Source organism: Callospermophilus lateralis, chromosome 3 (genome assembly GCF_048772815.1).
Source record: "Callospermophilus lateralis isolate mCalLat2 chromosome 3, mCalLat2.hap1, whole genome shotgun sequence".
Lineage (NCBI taxonomy): Eukaryota > Metazoa > Chordata > Mammalia > Rodentia > Sciuridae > Callospermophilus > Callospermophilus lateralis.
The window spans coordinates 140,589,068-140,612,516 of NC_135307.1; the positions used below are offsets into that span (position 1 = coordinate 140,589,068).

A 23,449-nucleotide genomic window follows, 5' to 3' on the forward strand; every position below is an offset into this window, starting at 1 on the left:
ATACAGAAGTACAGAAGAACTAGAGTTGATAAGCAAGGTAGGGAGATAATGAATTTAGAAGAGTTGCACTTCCTGATTTTAAGACTAGCGTGTCACAGTAATCAAAACAAGATAGCACTGAAAAACTGATAGCCACATGGATTCCTAGAACAGAATAGACCCAAAGAACATGCCCACATGAATGTGGCATTTGATGTTCAGGATAAGGCAGATTAATTCAGTGGAAAAATGAGGCCATGATATTAGAAAAAATTGCCATCCATATGTTAAAGAGGAACTTAGATGGAACCATAAACTTTATGTAGAAATTCCCACAAAATAGACCATAAATCCCAATGTAAAAGGTATAACTATAAAATTATTAGTAGAAAATGAGGGAAACTTTTGTTAACTGGAGTTAAGCAATAAGTTTGGAGACACGACTGACCTAGAAAGTATTTTCCATAAAAGAAAAAATAGTGTCTGCTAACCTTCATCAAGCTTTAAAACTGAAAATTAAAAACCAAAATTTGATCATAAGACACCATTAAAATAAAAAAAGTCAACCTATAAAATGGTAAATATTTACAAGTTATGTGTTCAAGGAAGGCCTTGTACCCAAAATATATCAGTAAAAAGAAAGTGAGCAGCCCAATTTTAAAAAATTGGGTAAAAGTCTTGTAGTTTGCTAAACTACACATAAAAATAGCAAATAAATACATAAAAAGGTTTCCATTATCACACCCCTTAGAAAAGTGAAAATTAAACATCTGAAATCTACAGCTGTTTTATTTTTAGGAGCTCAAAACTGGAAACCACTCATATGTCCATTAAGGTGTAATAGATAAATTCTGATACACTCAGACCATGGAATACTCTCGGCAGTGAAGAATATTCATTAATGACTGACTCCTGCACCAACTTGGGTGATTCTCAAAGGTCTTATGTTGACCAAAAAAACTATGTTTTTTTTCATTATTCTATTTATAAAACATTTTCAAAAAGATTGAATTCTAATGATGAGATCAATGATTATTGGATGGGGGGTTCTGAGGTGGGTATAACTCTAAGGGGAAGATCCTTCTCCTTATTGTGATGGTTATAAAACAAATCTCTATGTGTGCTAAAGTTACAAAACTATACATGAAAGGGAAGAAATGCCTATTTTCCTTTAAGGTGATTTAAAAAATAAAATATATATATATATTTTATTTTTTTATATATATATATATATATTTTATTTATATATATATGTTTATTAAATTAAGATGATGAAACTGTTGTCTCCAGCATCCAGTGATCCTAACACACTCTTGATAAGTCTGTGTCAGCAGGTGCAGGGACAATCTCTGTGAAATCATGTGGGATTTGAACCTGGGGGATATCTGTGTGCCTGCCTCTGTCTTTGACTCTCACTCTCATTACTTGTCTGAAATCCATAATCCTCTACTTGGCTGTTTTACACATCACAGTGTTTCGTCATATTCTGTCACATGAGTGAGTCTTGAGTATTGCCACACCCATCAAAGTTTCCATCTTTTGTTCCTTGTCACCTGAAGTGTACTGTGTTCATCCCACCCATGTGCTGTTGTCTTTGTGGTCAGAGACTTCATAGCACATGTGTTATAAGCAACCCTAATCCCATTGTTCTTGCTCACCTGTGACTAGCTACCCTCTCATTTTTATATTTCTAATACATGTTACTTTCATTACAACCTTTTAGTTACCTAAATTGTTGTTTTTTCCTCTGCCTTCAATTTTTAGTTGATCAGAATAATGTTTCTTTTGGTCAAAAACTATCTGGTTGAAATTAGCTTGGAATTTGTATAAATTCTTTTGCTCAGAGCTTTTATTTGTATTCTTTCGTTTCTCATTCCTAGGATATTTTTCTCAAGGCTATGATGGGTGTCCTGGGACCTTTATGGTGCCTGTCACATGGTGAATGTACCAGATATATCTGTTGGCTTGGCTTTTTCCTTTCTCAGACTCCTCTCCTGTGTTAGGTAGTGTGCTATATCTCCCACCTCCATTGCATGCTAACTGAAAGAAAATATTTATAAGTAAACATAGAAACCATGCACCGTAGCATATCTGCAAAGTACAATACATGACTTGGATAATGTATTTGTGTTTTGCTAATGTGAAATACAAGTTTCTGTTTAGAATAAATTTTTCAATGTCAGCAAAATGTCATAAAATATTTTGAATATTTAAAGTCAGAATAATCCACTATGGAGTAGTTAATAAAAATGGATAAAATTATATTAAACACTTATTTAAGCACTGTTCTTATCTGAATGAATTCATTCAGTTCTTACCACAGTCCCAGAAATATTTAGTATTAAGTTAATCTATGAAGTAGGAACAATAATGACATAGAGCTCTTACGTAACTTGACTAAGTTATCTAAAGTAGGCATAATGACAATATTGATAATGATAAAAAGAGCTTTCCTTGACTGAACACATTAATTCAGCAGATACTATGATTTATGCTTATCGTTTTATCTGTAATCTAATTCTCAAGCTATAGGTGATAAAACTTGGCCTTATGAGGTTACTTGCTCTCAAACATCTCAGTAGAATGTAACAAAGCAGAGAAGAATTCTAACCTGGAATTGGTCTCTAGAGCCCACTACCTTGATTCCAGCATTGGTTCTCACTGAAGGAACTGAGTTCATCTTGTACTGATGGTCGTAGTACAGAATAACGTCCTGACTTTCACCAGGCAAATGGCCATAGGAATCCTGATGTGTGGACTCACCAGCCTTTTCTTTTCAATGATTCAATATCTTCTCCTTAAATCAGTTTGATAGGAGAACAAAAAACATGGAGTTCTTGATTTTAGAAAAATCTGTTTTGTGGAGGCTCCTGACTTGTCTTTCTCAGCCAAATGTGGCAAAGTCATTATAGGGCAGGTCCCAGTGGCCTGGCCAGATCTTTTCACATTGAAACAATTTATGATGAGCCATTTGGCACATAAAATAAGGCTTATTTTTCCAAATTTGATTTTGATTTGATCTCTGCTAAATTTGACCTGTCATCTCTGAAGCCCTACTTTTGGACAGCAGCATTGTGATGGCATATTTATTTGTGAAGCCTTTTTATTGTTCACATACAATTGTTGGTGAGAATCACTTTTCTCCCCCCTCATGTCCTCAGACTGAATCTCCAAGGCTTGCTCTTGTGAGGGTTCCAGTGTAGAGTTTTGCCAGTTATGGATGAAGACAGAACTCCCACTTTTTTACAAATGTTTTTCTCTCTAGTCGCTCATTTTTGTTGTTGTTGTTGTTATATATTTTAAAAATGCCAGGCAGAATCCAATTTGGTGTGAGCATATTTTTGTCCTTCAAAACACATACTTGACTCTGGAGAGGAAGATGGCATGTTTAAAGTGACCGCTGGTGACCAGACTGCTAGTCTGCTACCTGTTTTTACCAATGAAGTTTTATTAGAGCACAGCCCTGTTCTTTCATGTAGGTGATGTTTACGTCATCTTGGAGGTCACAAGTGCAGAGGTGAGAAGTTGCAGTACATAGTACCTGTCCACAAAGTGTAAAAATATTTAATAAGTGGCCTATTAGGGAAGCTGTTGGCTGACCCTGATTTAAAGGGAGTCCCCTGCCCTTAATCATGCTGATGAACTGCCCCTGGCACTATTCTAGTAATTGCCTTTAGCTTTGCTTTTCCAGGGAAGGGAATAAACAGTGGTCTTCCTAGGAAGCTTTCTTTTGGATCAACTTGACTGCCTCATTCACTGCTTCCAACTTTTCTATCATGGCTCTGATAAAAATCTTAAAAAGTTCTTTCTTAAAAGTTCTTTCTATTCCCAATGTACAACTATAACATGCTAATAAAAAGAATATTAGAAGAAAAAATGCTTTTCCTGGCATTTGTAGAAGTTATGATTGAATGTTTGAATCTTGATCACTCAGAAGATAGCATGGGATTTCTGAGTTGTTTTCCACTTGATGTGCCCTGAACCCACCGAGAAGGCTCATGTTTCCTCTTTATGTTCTGTTTTATAGGAGTCACCGAAGTTGTTTTCAATAGAGGCACACTCTTTTGAAGAGTGAATTCTTTTGTTCTTCATGCAACCATGGATCTGGATAAACCATCTGTCTGGGACTCATTAAAACAGCGGACCAGGCCATTGCTAATCAATTTGAGCAAGAAGAAGGTAAAGAAGAACCCAAACAAGCCCTTAGACTTAAGGGCAAGCCACCATTTGGACCGCAGGCTCAGCCTCTCTGTTCCTGACCTCCTAGAGGCTGAGGACTTGGTTCCAGAGGGTCGACCCTACTCAGGTCCCCAGTCGTCCTACACCTCAGTTCCCAGCAGCCTGTCCACCGCAGGGATCATTCCCAAAAGTAGTAGCAGCTCTTTGAAACAGTCTGAAGAAGAACTGGACTGGAGCCAGGAAGAAGCAAGCCATCTCCATGCGGTGGAAACAGACTCAGAGGAGGTTTACTCCTCTCCCGCTGAGGACCATCGGGCCTCCAGCCAGGGCATCTTTGAGTTCCAGAAACCTCCTCTCAGAGTGGATGCACAAGAAGAGCCTGAGGTGAGACCAGGGCTTGCACTTTCCAGTTTCATTTCCTTCTTTTCCTTTTTAAAATGTATTATGTGCCCTTGGAAAATTTGATCAGGGGTCATTTTTTGTGGTTAGCTTGGATAGGGAGAATGTCATTTACAAGAATTCAAATTAATGTAATATCGATTGCACCCAGGGTTCCCATTAGTTTCGAGTTGACCTCTAAGTATTTAAAAACTGTTACAAACAGCCTCTCTAAGACATTTTAAGACATTAAATGCTCTATTGAATGAGTTTTTTTTCCAATCCCTGGCAAAGAAATGAGGACTTTAACTTCCATTTAACTTTTTGTTTAAATGTCTCTGTCAGTTAGTCTGTCTGTCTCTTTTTTAATAGACAAATCATGTACATTAGTATGCCTAAGAAATTTATGACTGTGTGACTCCCTTTGACTTTGACAGGGTTGGGTCTTCCTTCTATGTGTGAGGATATGTAAGTATGTGTATATGAGCAGCTTTGCTTGCATTCTCTAAAAATAAAGAAATAAAGTGATTCAGCTTTAGTATTTCAACAAGGTTAGTCAGTCAAATGCAATTATGAGACAAAGCTAGTATTTCTATGATGGATTTAATTTTAAGTTCTATCACCATCCAGTTACCAAATCATGATTTGAATAATGAATGTAATCAGAAGTTTTTATTTTTTTAAATTCCTGCAGTAATGGCAGTAAAGTATGTTTCAGTGTTAAAGTAAGAAAGTTAACTGTTTCTCTATTCCAGGTTACTGTTAGAATTAAATAGAAAACTATTTAACTGGGATTTTGGGTTTATTATTCAAATAAAAGCCTGTTGATTATTAAATTTATTTAGGTCTTTCGGGGGGTGGATAATGGAATCATGAAGGCTCAGAAGATTGTGTGGCTGTATTCTTTTGGATACGTTACTATGTTAGGGTACCACTACTCAGTAAATTACTTAACTATATTTTTCTTGAACATTAACATTTATGAAATCTTTTTTTTGTAAAACTTAACTCTTGTATGCAAATTTAAATTATGTGTTTCCACTAAACAAAATGCAAAGTTTGCGAATTACTAAATTATTTCAGTATGGTGAGGTAACATGTTGAACTCTATACTGAAATTAATCTTCATTATCTTTTTACTTATTACCCAATAAGCAAAAATAAGTGGACTTCTTGGCTTTGATATGCTAAATTTTCCAGCTAGAAGGATTTTTAAATTAACTGCAATCAAACTGAGCACTGTGGAACTGTTTTCCCCTTTGTTTGAATGTGTGTAGGTTTTTGAATGCTGCTCTAGACTAGGTGCTATAAATGGAGAGCTTGGGAGTGGACATGGGTAAGAAGGTGACTGTGCTCAAGCTATGAGCTTTGGGGAGACAGCCTTGCATAACACAGCCTGAGGCAATCAGATATTAGAGCTATTCTTGCAAAGCTTCTAAGTCTGATCCCCTGGCAGCTTAGTCCAGTGGAGGGGAATCAATGTGTGGGGGATGGGCAAGTATCATGTTGAGGCAGTGTCCAGTCTTGCAGAGGGATAGCACATTAGCCAAGCCAGGAAATGCGACCAACGCTGACCTGAAGTGTGGCTGGGTGCTTTTGGCTATTCTGTCCTATCGGGTAAACAGGCTTCTTAGGAAGCTTTCTGGAAGTGATGGAGGAAGGATGGTTAGTGGGCGTTGGCTGTTTGCTCACAGGCTAAATACAGAAATCCTGAAATAAGAAGAGTCCTTCAAGAATAGTTTATTCTGGATCATTTGATTTTTCTGTTTTAATTTGGCCATTTTGTTTTTAAAAAGTATCATTCTTAAAAAAGAATCTTTTACTTCCCTTCTACAGTGATAGGAGATAGAGACTAATATCAATTATTTTACCTAATATTGAGGTTCTCATCACTCAAGTGTCATTTATCTGCTGGTTTCATTTTTTTTCTGCAGAGGATGGAGGGACTGAGCTGCAGCTAATCACCCCTAGGATTACCTGCAGTCAAGTGTGCAGCTCTGTCCACCCTCCCCTCCTCCCCTGCTTCTCTCTCTACTACTGTTTATACTGTGTGGGCCTGTCCCACTACCTGAGGATCCAGAGTTTATAACTGGTAGAGAAGAACTACGCCCCTAATTATCTTCTCTACTAGGATGGGTTAATGTGGAGAATGGGCATGGCCAGGAGAGAATCCTCTAATTTGCCTTCTGTATCCAAGGCTTAGCTTCATACCTAACAGGCAATTTGAGCTCAACCAGCACTTGTTTAATGTAAACACTAATCATGGAAATATGTGTACTCACATGAATAGAATTTTTGTTACTGTTTTTGCCACAAATTTTCTCTAGGATTTAATTGAATCAACCTTTTGTTAATATATAAATTGTACTCTAAATGAAATCTCCTTTAATATGATGGTAAGTGAACTTACAAAGAAGTTTGGGCAGGTGTAGCTGCCCTAGCCCAAGCCTGATGCTAATCTAAAATCTGATTTTTTTTCTGCTTTTTTTAAATACAGAAGTCCTGCTGAATGCATGTCATCTGAGAGTCTTGAAGTCAGTTAGTCTGTATCTTGGATCTGCACATCTGTTTCTCATGAATAGCCTAAGGCTTTCTACAACTTTAATGGAATGGGGGAAGAAAGAAGGAGGAAGGAAAGGGTTGGCATGTGACCAGTCTGGTGTACAGCAAGGACACTCAGAGGCTTGCCAAATATCCTTGGTGTAACTTATCTTGTTTGTAGCTTTCCAGAGGGGATGAGGCAAAGGACATCTGTGGTCTGAGGGACCCATTAGAGAGTTGTCTCACTTGTTTTGTGCCAGTGCTGGTTTGGTGCCAGGTTGAACCAACAGCGATGGGATGGGACCTGGATTATCAGTCATGTCTGAATTCCACAGTTACTCTCCAGTCCTGCCAATGTCGGCACAAGAAGTGAAAAATATTGGCTAATGGTTATGGGGAAATGGAATGAGGAGACAAAGTAGGAAATCGGAGATGCAGTGAAAGCGAGATGGGATGTCGGGGTGTACAAGAGAGGTGCAGCCTCGAGTTGCCAGTGCAGGGGTTCAAACCAGCCATTAAGTGGAGAAAGCAGACTTAGGAGAAAGGATGTAGTGGACGAAGAGGAACCTGCCAGACCCCCCCCTCTTGAGCCCCAGATTTTTATTGTTTGTATATCCCCCAGAAACCTTGACATAATTTTCTGTCAAAACAATTGACACTTCCCTGAAGTGTTCCCCCAGATACAGGCAATTGTTTCTCAGCAACTTTGTCGTCACAGCGTTTTGCTCAATCCCAAGTCCTGTGAACAACATGGGGAGTGTTTTTCTTTCCTCTCTTTTCACACTTTATGAAGCGTTTGTTTATCCATCTCCCATCTGCTTCATCCTCCTTTTCACCCTTCATCTTCCCTTACAGAAATCCCTTTCATCCTCCAAGGCCAAGGTAACCTCTTCCTTTTCTCTGGTGCTTTTCCCAACTCTGCAAACAGTAGCCTCACCTGCTTTCGTTTTCACAGCATGCTGCTTTTCCTGTCACTCAACACTAGCCTCAGTCTTTGTGTAGAAAGTAATAGAGAGAGGAAGGGCTGACCACATGGAGAGGAAGTGAATTGGTGCTGGGCAAGGATGATGTTGGGTAAGGGCATCACTGACCTTGAGAAGATCACTCTGCTCCAAGACCTGGGTCAACTGTCTAGTGGACAGCTGCTTTGAGGACTGACTCATACTAACCAATTGGTCATGACACCACTCTACCATTAGCTATCAGAAGTAATTTTCAATGAGAATGAAATACTGTGTAGCCACTAAGGTTCCTTTTGATGTAAACAGCTCCTTCTTTATTGTTCTGAAGGTACTTTGGAAGTCAAATTGTAACCAAAGTCAACTTTATTAATTGGTTGTCTCAGGGCCTGGACATGTTTCCCCAGTGCCAGTCTTTATGAGGAGTCTCTTTAGAGTCAGGAGGCCTGTGCAAGTGAATCACTGCAAGGAGGGTGGATGGGTTCTGTGAATGGCATTTGGTGAAGTTTGTCTCACAATGAGGATTGAGCTGATGATAACGGGACATCCTCATACCCCACCTCAGGGTCACCTTCCTTCTGCTCTACAGGTGACCCAGCTAGCTAACAGAGTTCGGACTCTCAAAGTTCTGCCGCAGAGGCTCTCTCTTCCCACTGAGAACATCTAAACTTTTACCCAGGCTTCTTTGCATGGCCCCTCTTTTTCTGATTGACACACTGTTTCATTGATTATATATTATCACTTTCTGTCATGCTGATGCCTTATCAGGGTGAACTGGTATTCACATTATCTCCTTAATGTGACTTTGTACATCTGGGCTTTGATGGACAAAGAATGGTTGCTCTGGACTGAATTGAACCATCCCCAATTCACATGTTGCAGTTCTAGCCCCCACCCCGCCACCATACAACTGTAGTGGAGATATGGCCTTTAAGAGGTGATTTAGGTTAAATGAGATCATAAGTTTGGGACCCTGATCCAATAGAAGTGATGTATTTATTGAAAATACCTCCGAGATTTTTTCCCCCACCATGTGAGGACATTACAGGGAAGCTGGTCATCCACAAGCCAGGAAGTGGCCTTTAACAGGAACCCAGTGGGACAGGACCTTGATCTTGGACTTCTAGACTCCAGAAGTCTGAGAAAAGAGAATTCTGTTATTGAAGCTCCCAGTCCGTGGTATTTTGCTATCACAGACTTTACTGAGATGGTGGTTTTACAGTTTCATTCTCAGAGGATGATCAATGAGATCATCTGAGACTTGAGGCTGAGGAGGAAGTAAGAACACTTTAGAATACTGTCAAACACCCCTCTCCACTCCCACACATAGTCAAATGTGCGCACACACACACACACACACACACACACGTATAAAATCGTTGTTTGGAAGGTTTTTTTTTCATTATCTGAGAGCTCCCAAGGGGTAGAAACGATGCCTTCTTATTTTTTTTCCACCTCTCAGCCTTTCTGCAAACACTCTCTATGTATATGAATATATGTTAATTTATGTTGTTTCTGCAGTTGGCTTTCAAACCAAAGCCAAAGCCAATGGTAGGTGCTTTGAGGGTCATAAGAAATTCAGTTGGTTTGGGGCATATGGTGACCCAGGGAGTCCCTGGGTACACAGAATGCTTTCTTGAGGAGTTTCCAGTGTCAGAAGAAGAGTAAAGAAGCTAAAGTTAAGGAGACCTGAGAGGGACAGGAGCTTATTTTCTTCTTCTTCATTTTTCTTCTTTCTTCCTTTCTTAGACAGCAGTAGCCTCGGTAATAAGTTAGGTATTTAGGAAAGGCTGAGTTTGTTGACCTTGGTGTTTATGATGAAATTGATATTAGTCTGAGATATTGGAAAAAACTGAGCAATAATGCTAGGCAGAACATTATAGTATATCCATGTATGAACGTACTACAAAGAATCCCCCCCACACGCATATTATAATACAATAATTAAAATAAGAATAGTAATAAGGGAGATCAGTAGAGTAGAGAAAGTGAATGGTGGGGAGGGAGGATGGAGGGAAAGGGGAGGTGCTAGGGAATGAGAATGATCAAATTATGCTAAGTACATATATAAATATGACATGAATCTCAGTGCAGTGCATAATTATAGTGCACCAATATACTTAAAAAATGCTAAGCAACCTCACACCAGTGTTAGGTGACTGAGGGAGGAGTCTGCATAGGATGACTGGGAAATGTTTACCGCAGGGGCCTCTGGATGATGAGTAAGACCCACAAGTGGAGCACAATGCAGGGCAGTTAAGCTGCATGTCTGGGGTTACACAGATAAAAGGCTTTGACCCTGCACCTGGCAGTCACAAGTACCTAAAATGCTCACTGCTCTGATTCTGGTTGCATGTATTAGCATTATTTTAATTATCTGCTTTAGTTTAGAATGAAGCAGTTGCTTAGGGAATTTTAAAGACTTTCCTAAAATCATCCAGCTATGAGAGACAGAACCCAAATATAAATTCATGATTGATACCCTGAATCCTAAGTCTGTGCACAGAATTATGTTTCCAACACAAATCTGTAAGTACAGTTTTACAACTTCAGAGGACTGAGAACTGGAGAGCCACACAAGTCAATCATAAAAGGAAGACATTCTTTTTTCTGCATCTACTGTGGCCCATTAAACACAGTGATAATTATAGTGGTCAGAGGAGCTTATTATCATGGTCAAAACCAAATGATCAGGAATGGAAAGATCATTTCTCTCTCCCTGTCATCTAGCAATTCCTCCATGGAGTAGCTCCTTCCCTGACATCTCATCTGGTGGTTGGAATTGTAAACAACTAGCTTTGGTGCTAGCTCATGTGGGTGAGTTAGCGGTTTCGAGTTACTCCCATTGAGATGTTTCCAGAAACCCTGCTTGGCAACCACAGAGCTTCAGTTTAGTGACCACAGAGAAGCGAAGTATCAAACCACTGAAGAGAGGAAATGGTCTCCAGCTTGCAAAGTGAAGCAAGTGCGTCAGTCTCACTACCCCTCATTTACGTCTTCTGAACTATTTCTGTTTGATCTCCAAATCATACCACCATATCATGGTGTCAGTGAGGCAGATATGCAGGCATGTCCCAGGACCCTTCATGAACATGGCCTCCCCTTTCTTGTGCCCTCCCTCCTTCCCCATCTGTTGGACTGGACACTGACCACATGCTGATGCTAGGGACAGCACTAGGGACACAGCAGTCAACAACTCTGGCAGCATTTCCTCTCCCTCCTGGAGTGCCTCTTCTGAAGAGTGGCAGGCTACAGATGTGATCAGAAAGTGATAAATATTATGAAGAGAAATAAAGCAGAGACAGTTCTAGGGAGTGCTGGGGTTCAGCTGTCACTGTTTTGAAAAGAGGGGTCAGGAAAGACCTCTTCAGAGAAGATAACCTTGACACCAAGCCATAGGGGAAGTGAGGAAGATAGTCATGTACCTATCTAGAAAAAAAAAATTAAGAAAGAGAGGACAGCCAGTGGAAAGGACCTGGGTGGCAGGAGTGGGCTTGGTGTGTTTCAAGAAGAATAAAGAAGTACTGTGGCTGGAGAGGAGGGTGTGAGGGGCAATGCTGGGAGACATCAGGAAGTTAACAGAGATCATTTCACGCAGTGCATTCCCATCTGCCAAGCAACTAGTAGGCTAGAGCACCCATCTGGGGGACTGAGTGGGCAGGATGCAAAAGCACCTCCTGTCAATGCTGCATCGCTCACAGGCAGGCAGAATGAGGCAGCAGCTTATTGGCAGTGCCTGCTGTAGACACTGGGAATAGCAATCTATAGAAGCTCTGCCCCAGAAGGGAGCACTGGAGGAAGACTTCCCAGGCTGATGGGGTGTGTGTGGGCAAGACGGCATGACCTGAGGCTCCATCAGCCAGCCCTCTGTCATAAGCTGCGAATGTTGGTGGGAATGAGGGGACTTGGGTTGCTGGACAATTTCATGGAGTTTAATTTTTTTCTTATTGTGCATGTTTATGGAGTACAGCGTGATAATTTGATACATGTGTACAATGAGTAATGATCAAATCAAATCACTTTCTTCTCTTCAGAGAGTTTTTTGTTACTTCCCAAACACATCTGCTGTTTTAATAACAGCAACAATAATGATAGTGATAAAAAGACATAACAACTCCATTCTAATACCGCTTCCTGTGAGGTTGTGTGGAAGGAGCTCCACTACTTGCTATGTAGGTACTATCTTTTGGCACCACCTTTACTTGGTCTATTTTCTATACAAAGAGCCTACCTAGCCCAGTGTCTGGCGCAGAGAATCCACTCTAATGTCCATTCATACAATCCCATTCAAATATCCAGTGAAGGAATCAATTTTTCTTTCAGTAACCTATAAAGTAAGCATCTTGTTTTGCCACTTTGAGAGATGTCTATGTTTCTTGAATTTTAAGTACATTTTTTTTTTTTCCCCAGAACTGAGAGCTAAGAAGTAGCAGAAGTGGGATTTGGAACTAGGTCTTCATGATTCTAGGACTTCTTTACCGTTGTGCAGTGCTGTTTTCCCAGCACACCAGACAGGGTGGGCTGTTTCTGGATGCTCAAGGCACCGTTGTGGTAGAGTGAATAGAGTGGAGTCCTGGGTGTATTCCTGAAGCCCTCACCTTCCCACTGCCCACTGGCGACCATTTATTTTTCTTCTACCTCTGGCTTCTTTATTTGCAAACTTGCCAGTTTACAAATGACAACCGGTGGACTTCTTATATGAAGGTAACAAGAGTGAGTATGTGTGAATTAGGAAGTACTAAGCAAATATAGAGGGAATTATTATTCTTTTAAAATTTCTCTTGCTAATTATTATGCAAACATTTATGGAAAGTCAGTGGAGAAATATTAGTGATAAGTAAAGAATGGTTTTAAAGCATTGTACCAGTACTTGCAAACTTTTTCTGTAAAGACCCAGATATTAATTGCATTTGGCTTTTGGGGGCCACTAAGGTCCTTGGTTACCACTAATTAATTCTGGTGATGTAGCATGAAGTCAGTCGTGGATGGTAGAGAGATGAGCAGGCAGAGCTGGTTTTCAATTAGACTATTTGTCAAAACAAGTGGTAGGTTGGATGTGCCTCACAGGCTGCAATTTATGAAATGCAGTGTGGGCAAGATGGCATGACCTGTGGTTAAACAGGGTAGATGGGCGCGCGTGCACACACACACACACACACACACAAACACACACACACACACACTTATGTTTTGTTAAGTTTGTTAGATATATTCCAGGATTACCACTTTTAACAATTTTGGAGATGAGAACAAATTAAATATATAAACCTTGATTGTATGTTCAATAGCCTCCTAAAAGGTGCAAAGGCTGAATATGAATAAATACAGCTATTTGGTAGGCCTGATTATTTCTGTTTATTTATTTAATTTTGGAATAGATATTATTATTTTGACCTCTAATTGCCATTTGACTTATCTTTTATCCTTTCACTGTGTCCTGAAGCTGCTAATGGTCACTCTAGCCAACCAAATCTTTTTGCTTATTTTATTACTGTTTGTCCTGTAGATATTTATGTTTGTGATTCCTGTAGTCTTAAATATGCATATTCTCAAAAGCCTGGAGTGAGTTACAGCATGAAATAAATATGTCCTTTGCTAAACTAAAATAGAGTAGCTTCCAAAAACAAAATAATTGATCTTCTTAGCAAACATTTTACTCTTAGGTAGCTCTTCTGGACGTGGGTGTATGTTGTCTTCCACTAAAGTTTAAATAGCCAGTAATTGCGAACATAGTTTGTGATTTGGCTTCCTGTGTGTAGTTTATAAAACAATCTTTCCGACAGCCACAGGGGAGGTGGTATTTGTATAAGATCACAAGCGGTTTATACAAAAGGAAAATATTGTTTATTCATATCAGTGTCTTGCTCTCAAAATCTTCCCATAACTAGATGAGATTTTCTTTTTTAAATAAATGATGAGTTTATTTTTGTATCTTACTATATTCTGCTGAATTGTAATAGATTTGCATTCTTGTAGCTGGGGATCCTCCTATAAAAGGAATGCAAAATATGTGTTACCTTCCCATAAATTTCAATTTTCTAAGGTAGAATGGAAACACCACTGCAAACTCAAGTCATTGAAAAACAACACCAAAATGTGTTTAGCTACAAGTCAGTGGTAAGACTCATGTGAGAGATGACACCCTTATATTAGTGTTCATCCCAGTATGTTAAAGCTGTATTTCTGAATGCTTTTGTGTAATTATATAGCTCATCATGTGGGAATTTATTAGCTTCAACATTCAAAATTATTTCTTTTCCCAAGTACATACTTAAGCCCAATAGGTTTAAAATTGTGATAACTAATGCTTAAAGGATAAACAATCTGTAATATACCCACATGATAGAATACCACTTAGCAATTAAATGGAATGATAGAGAGAAACTTGATAATTTAAAAGTCACTATGCTAAGTGAAAGATGCCCATCTCAAACATTTACCTACTGTATGATACCATTGATGTGATATTCTGGAAAAAAAATTAAAGATGTGATGAGAGCAGATTAGGGGCTGCCAGGGGTTAGGAATTGGAGGAAGTTCTGACTGTAGTGGTATGGCAGAGAGGGGTGTTTGGAGTAACAGAACTGTTTTGTATCCTAATTGTGCAGGCATTAGTCAGATCTGTCTCTGTGTTAAAAATCTCAGCACTCTCACACAGGTAACATGTCAATTATGCTTATTAAGAGCATAAAATTATCTTCAAATGATAGGTAAACTAGTGACTCATGATGACATAAATATTAATTGTGCTCTTTTTTAGTAAAAACAAAGTCATTGATATAGTTATTAGGTTTACAAAATAAGGTGAAAATAATACAACTTCTATTCAGTGAATAATACCAGAGACTCTATGTAAGCGTGTAGGAGAATATTCAAAGTTATATGTGTCCCCTAGTGGCTATAAGTTGTCCTCTCGTGCATATGGAACATTTTCCTGTTCTTTATGGTAATCACTTTCCTGCCTCGGTGTGTATATATGGTGTATGACAGTTACAGTGGCTGTGGGAATCATAACTTTAAGTTCTGTGACTTTTCTGTGAGTAAAACCAGCCATAATGTTGAATTAATGCCATTCCTCACATTGAATTTCCCTGCTGGTATAAGTGGAAGACTTACCACATTTTGAATAAGAGCTCTGTGTTCATTTCTGATAGCATGTAAATGATGGTGGTTGTTTTGTCATTTAATTAACGTCATCATTAAGTACAGTGAGGCCAACCTGGGAGAATATATATCATGTATAAATCTGTAGGGGGACCAAATTTAGGCATCCGTCTGGCCTCTTTTCCCATTGCAAGTAGAAGATACCAGGCCAACATGATCTGTGGCTAATAACAGATATTTTAAACAGAAATCCTGAACCTAGACCTGGTAGTTTTTTTAAAAAAATTGTCATGAAACAGGATTGGCCAAATGGAACTTACTTCATTTAACCCACTTGAGAACAATAGTGGGGGATTTTCAGGCTGCAGAGCATCAGATAACACTGGTGACTGTTGGCTCTGCATGTGAAGTCAAAGTTATTGACATAGTAATCAGGAAGAAGTTGAATTCATGGGATTTGATAGTGTACAGTATTAAAGATATATGAAGAGATCTTTTAACGTTGTGAAAGTTGAGTAAGGTAATTGATTCTTATCATAAAGCAACTTTTGGACTGGCCTGCTGACTCACCTGAGTGTCTTTTTAGAGATAGCACATAAAGGAGATACCAACAACACAAAGGACTGGTAGTTTAGCAAAGTACCTGCTGCCCCCTTTCTTGTTTGCTGGGAGGTTGAGCCCAGGGCTCCTTTTTTTGTGGAAGCAAACTTCTCACCATCAGTGTTGGGGTCTGAAAGATCTCTAGCAGGAGAATAGAACTGATTCCCTGTCTGGAACTGGGGTTTTTATTGCCGCATCTAGCTCTGAGCGTGTATGTCTTGGAAGGCACCCTACCATCCAGGATCTCTAATTGTGCCCAAGATGTTCCTAGTGGTCACTATGGATGGAAGAACAAAGGACATTTCCTCAGTGCCTTGGGTCCTGGCTCCCATCCCCAATGATTCATGGTCATCTAATCAATCTCTGCAGACCTCTTTCCTGTCTCCAAAGTGGTCTCTAAACCTTGGAGTTATCTAACCATTTTTGGAGGGGGAAATCCCATCTTTTTTTCCACACAAGAAATCAGCTCTGGCTGATGTACCAGAAAAACTGGAATGTGCTCCCATGGCTTGGGGGGTGGGTGGGATCTGCTCCTCTCAGTCCTCTCCATCCTGCCTTTTATTATAGTCAGCTGTCCTCACAGAGCATGAAAGCTCTTCTGTGCACACCCTCGTTTGTGCACTTACGACTTGACACAACTAAGATCTCTGCTGTTCCCCTACTAACTAATGAATTGTGCAAGTTTTAATGCCTTGTGGAATCACATCCAGCGTGGGGGAGGTATGTTTATATTAGGAAAGGTATATCTCTCACTGTGAGCTCATTTGTGCAGAATTTGCATTTCCTAGTTTTGGGTCAGTGACTGACTATATAGTTGCTGAGCCCATGGAGATCTGGTTTGAGGAAGGTCGTTCACATCTTGAAATGCTTCCTACATTATTGACATGCTCAGTTCTCTGGATCTCAAGTTGCTCATCTCCCTTGGAGTTGAGCATAATGTTGAATTAATGCCATTCCTCACACTGAATTTCCCTGCTGTTATAAGTGGAAGACTTACCACATTTTGAATAAGACTGCATGTGTCCTGGGGGGGATCAAGTCCAGATGGCCCACCCTTCTGTTTTCACTTGATCAATGGTATTTGCTTGCTAAGCACATGGATGAACTAGGGCTACCCATGGTCCAGCAGGAGAATAGAACTGGTTGTCCCAATATTCCAGTCAATGACTTTGACAAAAGCTGTGGACAAATTAATGCCTTTAAGTTCACTTCTTCTGCCCACACAAACAGGACAGCAGCCCACACACCTGAAACTGGATATGCAAATATCAGATTTCCAAAGGGGAAGACCTGAGAACAGATATCATCATGGACAATCATTCATTTGCTTTTTAAATGAAGGCTTTTCTTCTTCTTTGCAGAAGTTACGAGGCAATGGTGATCTGAATGCTTCTTTGATGTCTCAACATTTTGATGAACAATCTGTGAGTGACATTCCTTAAAAACAAACACCGAAGTAAACATTATAAGTGTTTCTCATCAAATGTTCATATTTCTTTGTCTCTTTTACTTCTAAAGAATATAAAAGCTCTACCCCCCTTCACAAACTGGCCTTGCCAATTTTAGCTGGAAGAAATTAATTCAGTATCTATTGATTGGTCATACTGGAATAGAGTCTTCTAAAAATACACAGAAGCTATGAAATTGAGAGAAATGGTAAAGGAGACAAAGCCATTTTGAAGTCCTTTGAAATTTTCTAAAGAAGACTTGTCAAGGGTGGCTTTGGCCACAGAATCAATTAATTGTCTAATAAATGAATGATACATATTTTTATCTGTCCTCAGCAAACATTTAAACTGGCTCAATAATTTCACTGGATTCATGTTATATATATTAAAAAATCGACTTTAACTTTATGGCCCTAGGAGATGGTATGTTTCTGGAAAGGAAAGTAATGCAGTTTGTGGGAGGTGAGAGAAGGAAAGGAAGAGGAGGAGACCCCAAGAGTGGGTGCCAGAGAAGGAAAGAACATGTGGCAGATCTGGGAGCCTGCTGGGCAGAGACGGTGTGGATTTCCCATGTGGGTACAAGCCAGGGACGTGTGTCTGATGGTCGTGAGGGCTTTTTAGGAGGGATCTGCTGAGTGTCAGGCACTGAAAAGCTTACCACAGGTGGAGGAGGTGTGCCAGAGCTGTTGGGGACGGGTGTGAAGGTGGAGAATGGGGGACCTTCTATCTCTGAGGTTGGAAGTGTGGCCACAAGTGCATGGAGCCACGCTGGCAGCTGTATTTCTGCATGCTGTTTCCTCTCAGAACTCTACCATACTCTAAGGAATCCCAGATAAAATTGATGAGTTTAAGGGTTTTCAGAGATTGGCATATCCCTTATGGAATCATTGGGAAGTTCATCCTGTGAAGAAATAATTATGATTGCCTTTGAATTCAGATAAGATCCTACTGGGGGAAATAAGAAGGATTTGTTAATAAAATTGTGGTGTTAATCAACTTTTCATCGCTGTAACTAAAAATACCTGACAAGAACAACTTAGAGGGGGAATGATTTATATGGGGTTATAGGTTTGGAGGACTTAGTCCAGGGTCAGCCAGCTCCATTGCTCTGAGCCCAAGGTGAGACAGAACATCATGGTGGAGAAAATCTGCTGAGCTCATGGCGGTCAGGAAACAGAGAGGGTGGGTGGTATTGGGGTGAGGAAGGGGTCAGGAGGAGACAAACCCTTCCAGGGCATCCCCTAGTAGCCAACTTCTTTCAGCTAGGATCCGCCTCTGAGTTGTCCATTCGACCATCAATGGGCTAATCCATCAAGGAGATCAGAGCCCTCAAAACCCCACCTCTGAATACATGAGGGTTGGGGGACAATCCAGGTCTAACCCTCAAGAGCCATGTAAATAAATTATCAATGTGAGTGGGGCTTGGAGATAACACTTGACAATGGTTGTGACCTTTTTCCTTATTGAATTTAAGAATGTCTTTGCTTGGGCAGAAATTTTCTTATTGGTTTCAAGACTTGGTGATATATATGCCTCCTTTGTCTCTACAGACTCTCGAGGAGGCTGGGGATGGCCTAAGTAATCTCCCCAGCCCTTTTGCATACCTCCTCACCATACACCTGAAGGAAGGACGCAACCTGGTTGTCCGAGATCGCTGTGGTAAGGCCGGTTCTGTTGGCTCTTTGTAGCCTGGGAACCTTTTGCTGTCCACCCTACGTGAAGGTTGTTAGTCATGTTTTTTCATGTCGGCATGGTTTAGGACACACCAGAAGTGAAGCCTAAGCATCTCCAGGCACAAGGCGTATGCAGGGAATTCTTTAAATGCACTGAACCCTGCTGTTATTTTTTAAAAATTATTAAATTAACAACACTGACACATAAAGTTACTTTAGAATGAATAACTATGGTACACTTATGCCTGGCACATAGCAACTGTTCATAAGCACCTCTGCTTGACCCTATTCTTTAATTATCTATAAGAAAGCTGTGAATACATTTTTTTTGATGGATTCATCAAATAGACACATTGATAGAAATGTCCCGTAAATCCACACCCCATCCTTCTCCCTTGAAATTCCACTGAACTGTCTCTAAAAGTTATTATCTGAGATGATTCTGGACAAACTCCTGGCATGTCTATATACACTTCCTTATGTTCATACCTACATATATATGTTGAAATCGAGATGGAACTATAATGCCCACATTATCCTAGAATAAGCTCTTTTTTAACCTTATAGTATTTTGAAGATTGATAATAGTATCTTGAAGTTTTCCCATGTAAATATCTTTTTAAAGACAATGTAATATTCCATACTATGAAATTTCATTTATCTCTTCTAATCATGATGCCTGTTTTTTGTCTACTTTGTTGGCCATATAAATGATGTGTATGCCCCTGTGCACAGAGAAGGTTATACTTTACATAAAAAAAAAAATCTCATGGGTTTAAGAGCAGACAGTGAGCCACACTGTCTGGAATCAAATTTTGGCTTCTTTATTCTTTGTTGTCTGATTTATAGGCTCCTAGGTCCTTCACCTATAAAACAAGAATACTAAAACAAGGTAACAATCAAAAACTTTTTAGGCTTTTAGGAGGATTGTAGACATTCACTTACATAAAGTCCCATGTGCTTAGTTGAGATTTTCTTTTTTTATAACTCTTCATAATTTTCAGCATTTACATTTATTGTCTGATGCAAATATTTGCCTCCCCATCTGTTGCCTCTCCCTAATCTCATGGCCTCTTGTGTCCTTCAGAGGTTTTGCATTTCATCATGCAAATATCACTGGTGTTTTTTATGGTCTCTTTTTTCCATGCATTTTGTTGAGTGGTTGACGTCTTCTTATTCTGAGGAGTCTGGGTCTTGCTTCAGGCCGTGGCCTCTTTCTCCTGTTGCTTCTACTCCTTTTGGAAGAGCTTTGCGCAGAATGCAGGGTCTTTGCTCTGTCCTCTGTGTCTCTCACCTCTCCTTTCTCCTCCATCCCATAGCCTTTTCCTTTGGGGAGGAATCCCTTGGTTTGGTTTTCACTCATCCATCTTCTGGTTGGTTGTTACCTTTTGCTCCTCTGTTCACTAATTGAGCTGTCATGTTTTCATTGTTATCACAGCCTGATTTTGTGTTTCAGAGGAAATAATGCCATAGCCATCTGAGAATATCAAGGACACATTTCAAATCTCTTTGGTGCTTGCTTGCCCTGGGATAGCAGTCCATTGTATTTACTGTGGGACTTTAGTTTCCTTTGCAGGTCTGATTCTCTGAAGAGCTGTGTCCATCTTGTTATGCATGTGTCCTTGGTCCCCCATTTATGGATGCTATTTTCCTTTGCTGTGTCCTGCCCTGTTTGACAGCAAGGAGGCTGGGGCATGCAGTTGGACAAGATGAGCCAGTAGTTCAGGCTGAACACTTCCCAGTCCTCCTTCCTGTTCCTCCTGGTTATCAAGTGACACTTAAGGCCTTCTCTCTGGCTTCCTGCCTGCTCTCCTGCTCCCCTGCAAGGGCCTTTACTAGTCATTGCTCAACATCAAGGGAAAGGAGCCTAGTGACCCATTTATCCTCTCTCCAAACATCACACCAACCCTGCTTAGGTGATTTCTGTTTCCTGTACCTGCTGTCCTAAGTGTTTGGCGTATCCCTGATTGACTGCCCTGCAGTTTCTCATCCATTCCACCTCTCCTAGAAACCTCTTGGCTATGACTTTCTACTGCTTATGTTTGGACCCTGGATTCTTTCATAAATCTGCTCTCACCTGGTTTCCATTTGTTCAAGCTGTGTGAAGGATGTCCCCCACTTTTTTTTTCTTAAACAAAATTTCTCTCATGTTCTTCTTTTTTTCTCTCTCCTATTTTCTCAGATGTATCATTTCAAAATAACCACACAATTCCATTCTCTACTTTCTGGTAAGTAGTTTTATCTGTAAATCACAATTGCTCATCCCTGCCTTGTGCCTCTTCTTGGGTCCCATCATTGTCATAAACAAATCCATGAATAAATAGATATCTTATGCTGTTTTCACTGATGGAGCATAGACAGTGTTCTCTCCTGAAATAACATCAATAGGGTGTGGTCATCAGTCAATGTGAACTTGCCTCCCATCAATATCCTGACTCTGTGTTGAGGCTGCATGGTGTCCAGTAGGTACCTGTGTCAGATAAAGCTCACATCAAGTCCATTTTGTGACCACTTACTCATAGACTAAAAGAGAGTTCTAGAGAGACTATATTTAGCTTTATTGGGAAGAAGGTGTCCTAAACGTGCACATTCATGTCCTATTTTGAATTTTTGGAATTTTCCCCAAGTATGAAATGTTGGGGATTTACAGCTCTGGATCTCTACTATGGGCCACTTATTGCTTTTCCAATGTTCCTTTTTTTCTATATTGGTTTATTCTAGGGCTTCACTGACCTTGGTCAACCCTACTGATACAGTTAGGGCACAGTTCTTAGTGGGTAGTCAGTACACACAGTGGATGTTCATGAAGCACAGTGGATAACTGCACATGTCACATAATGAACAAAACAACAGGTTTCACGTGCAGTTGCTCCATACACCGTTGTTTTAAATTTTTAATTGGCACATGATAATTTTATATACTTATGGGGTACAATACAATATTTTGATACATGTATATATTGTGTAATGATCAAGTCAGGGTAATCAACATATCTATCACCTGAACTTTTCTCATTTCTTTGTTGTGAGACCATTCAAAAATCCTCTCTTCTTGCTACATGAGATATGAAATGTGTTGTCATTAGCTATAGTCACCTTGTTTTGCAGCAGAATACCAGAGCCGCTTGCTCCTCTCTAACTGTAGCACCCATTGGCTGAGTCCTCCCCACCCGGCTCTTAGCCCTGTGACTCCCAGCAGCTGCTAGGTCTCTCTCAACTTCTGGGACGTCAACTTTTTGAGATCTCACAGCTGAGTGAGAACATGAGGCACTTGTCTTTCTGTACCTGATTTATTTCCTTTAATATAGGGGTCCATCGGGGGTTTATCATGTCACAAATGACAGCATTCCAACCTTTTTATGTCCCCTAAATGTGCACCAGTGTGTTTTACTACTATTAATTAGTAATAATAATGAAAATCTCCTGCATTTCTGACGCCCAGTATAGAGCTCATTCCTGTGATCCACGGGAACACACCCGTCACACCCATCCGTGAACTTGGGCCCTTGTGTCAATTTGTCAATGTCCCTGAGCCCTCTCTTTCTTGAACACAGGTTTTTGTTTTTGTTTTCCTTGGGACATCTTATTTTCCTGATATGAAATCATGTATTTTTAATTAAAAACACAACAGCTCCAATTGATCAGCTACTGATTTCCAGCCACAACAAGAATGTCCTCTCAAAGCGTTCGGCTGTGTTGCCACCCTTGATGGTAGAGGTGCTGCTGCTGCAGGATCTTTAATTCTAGTTGTGCAGTCTCCTCTGTTTTTCTGAGTTTGGGAGGAGAAAAGTCATTTCTGATGACTCACTCCCTTGTAATGAAAGAGTTCAGCATTTTCTTTGAATTGTTACATAAGCATTACTGTTTTTGTAACCTCTGTCTAGAACATGGTTGGCAAACATTGTATGTACAAGACCAGCCATTAGACAGTTTAGACTTCAATGGCCATAAGTGACAACTATTCAACAGTCTTGACATAGTTGGAAAACACCAGTAGATAAGAAGTAGATAAGGAAGCATGGCTGTGTACCAATAATCTTATTTCATCAACAAGCAGTGGGATGGATTTGCTGATCTCAAATATTAAGGTCTTACATTGCTTACTATAGATTCTTGCTCTATGAAACTTTTTTAAATTTTTTTTTTTTAGTGTAGCAAACTAATTATTTGGAATAAAGAAGGTACAGCATTTAATTAGGCAGTGATCAATATTGGAAGTTTATGCTTTCAATGGAAGTTTCTGTGTAGGAAGCATCTTGGTGGTAATATGATCTAAAATAATGTGCAATATCTCGAGATTGAGAAGCAAAAAGTCATCATTTTGATATTTCGCTGGGTGGTAGAGGGAAAAGACATGGCATTTTTCTCAGAAAAAGACAGCTCTGACAAATCTCAAGAATGAGTGTTAAATGGTAGTTACAGGGTTTGTGAGTGATGTTTGGAACCTCAGTCCCTTGGACCAATGGAAGGTGGCAGGTGAGATTGGGGTCCTGGAAAGCAGAGCTCCGTCTGCTGGTGCCATTGACCTGGCTGGACAGTGGACTTCACTGTTTAAAATGCTGTGATCATTTTATCTAATACAGTTCTT

At 39.9% G+C, this 23,449-nt stretch overlaps 1 protein-coding gene across 4 annotated transcripts in view; it reads left to right on the forward strand.

Annotated features, from left to right (window-relative positions):
* The first annotated feature begins 4,077 nt into the window (after positions 1–4,077).
* The window catches only part of Mctp2 (multiple C2 and transmembrane domain containing 2), a 160,870-nt gene continuing 141,498 nt past the window's right edge, over positions 4,078–23,449 (forward strand). For all 4 annotated transcript variants that reach the window (XM_076848831.2, XM_076848832.2, XM_076848833.2 and 1 more), the window contains exons 1-3: positions 4,078–4,542; positions 17,102–17,164; positions 18,739–18,847. In XM_076848831.2, the coding sequence (XP_076704946.2) occupies positions 4,078–4,542; positions 17,102–17,164; positions 18,739–18,847 (637 nt within the window). The remainder of the gene's footprint in view (positions 4,543–17,101; positions 17,165–18,738; positions 18,848–23,449) is intronic.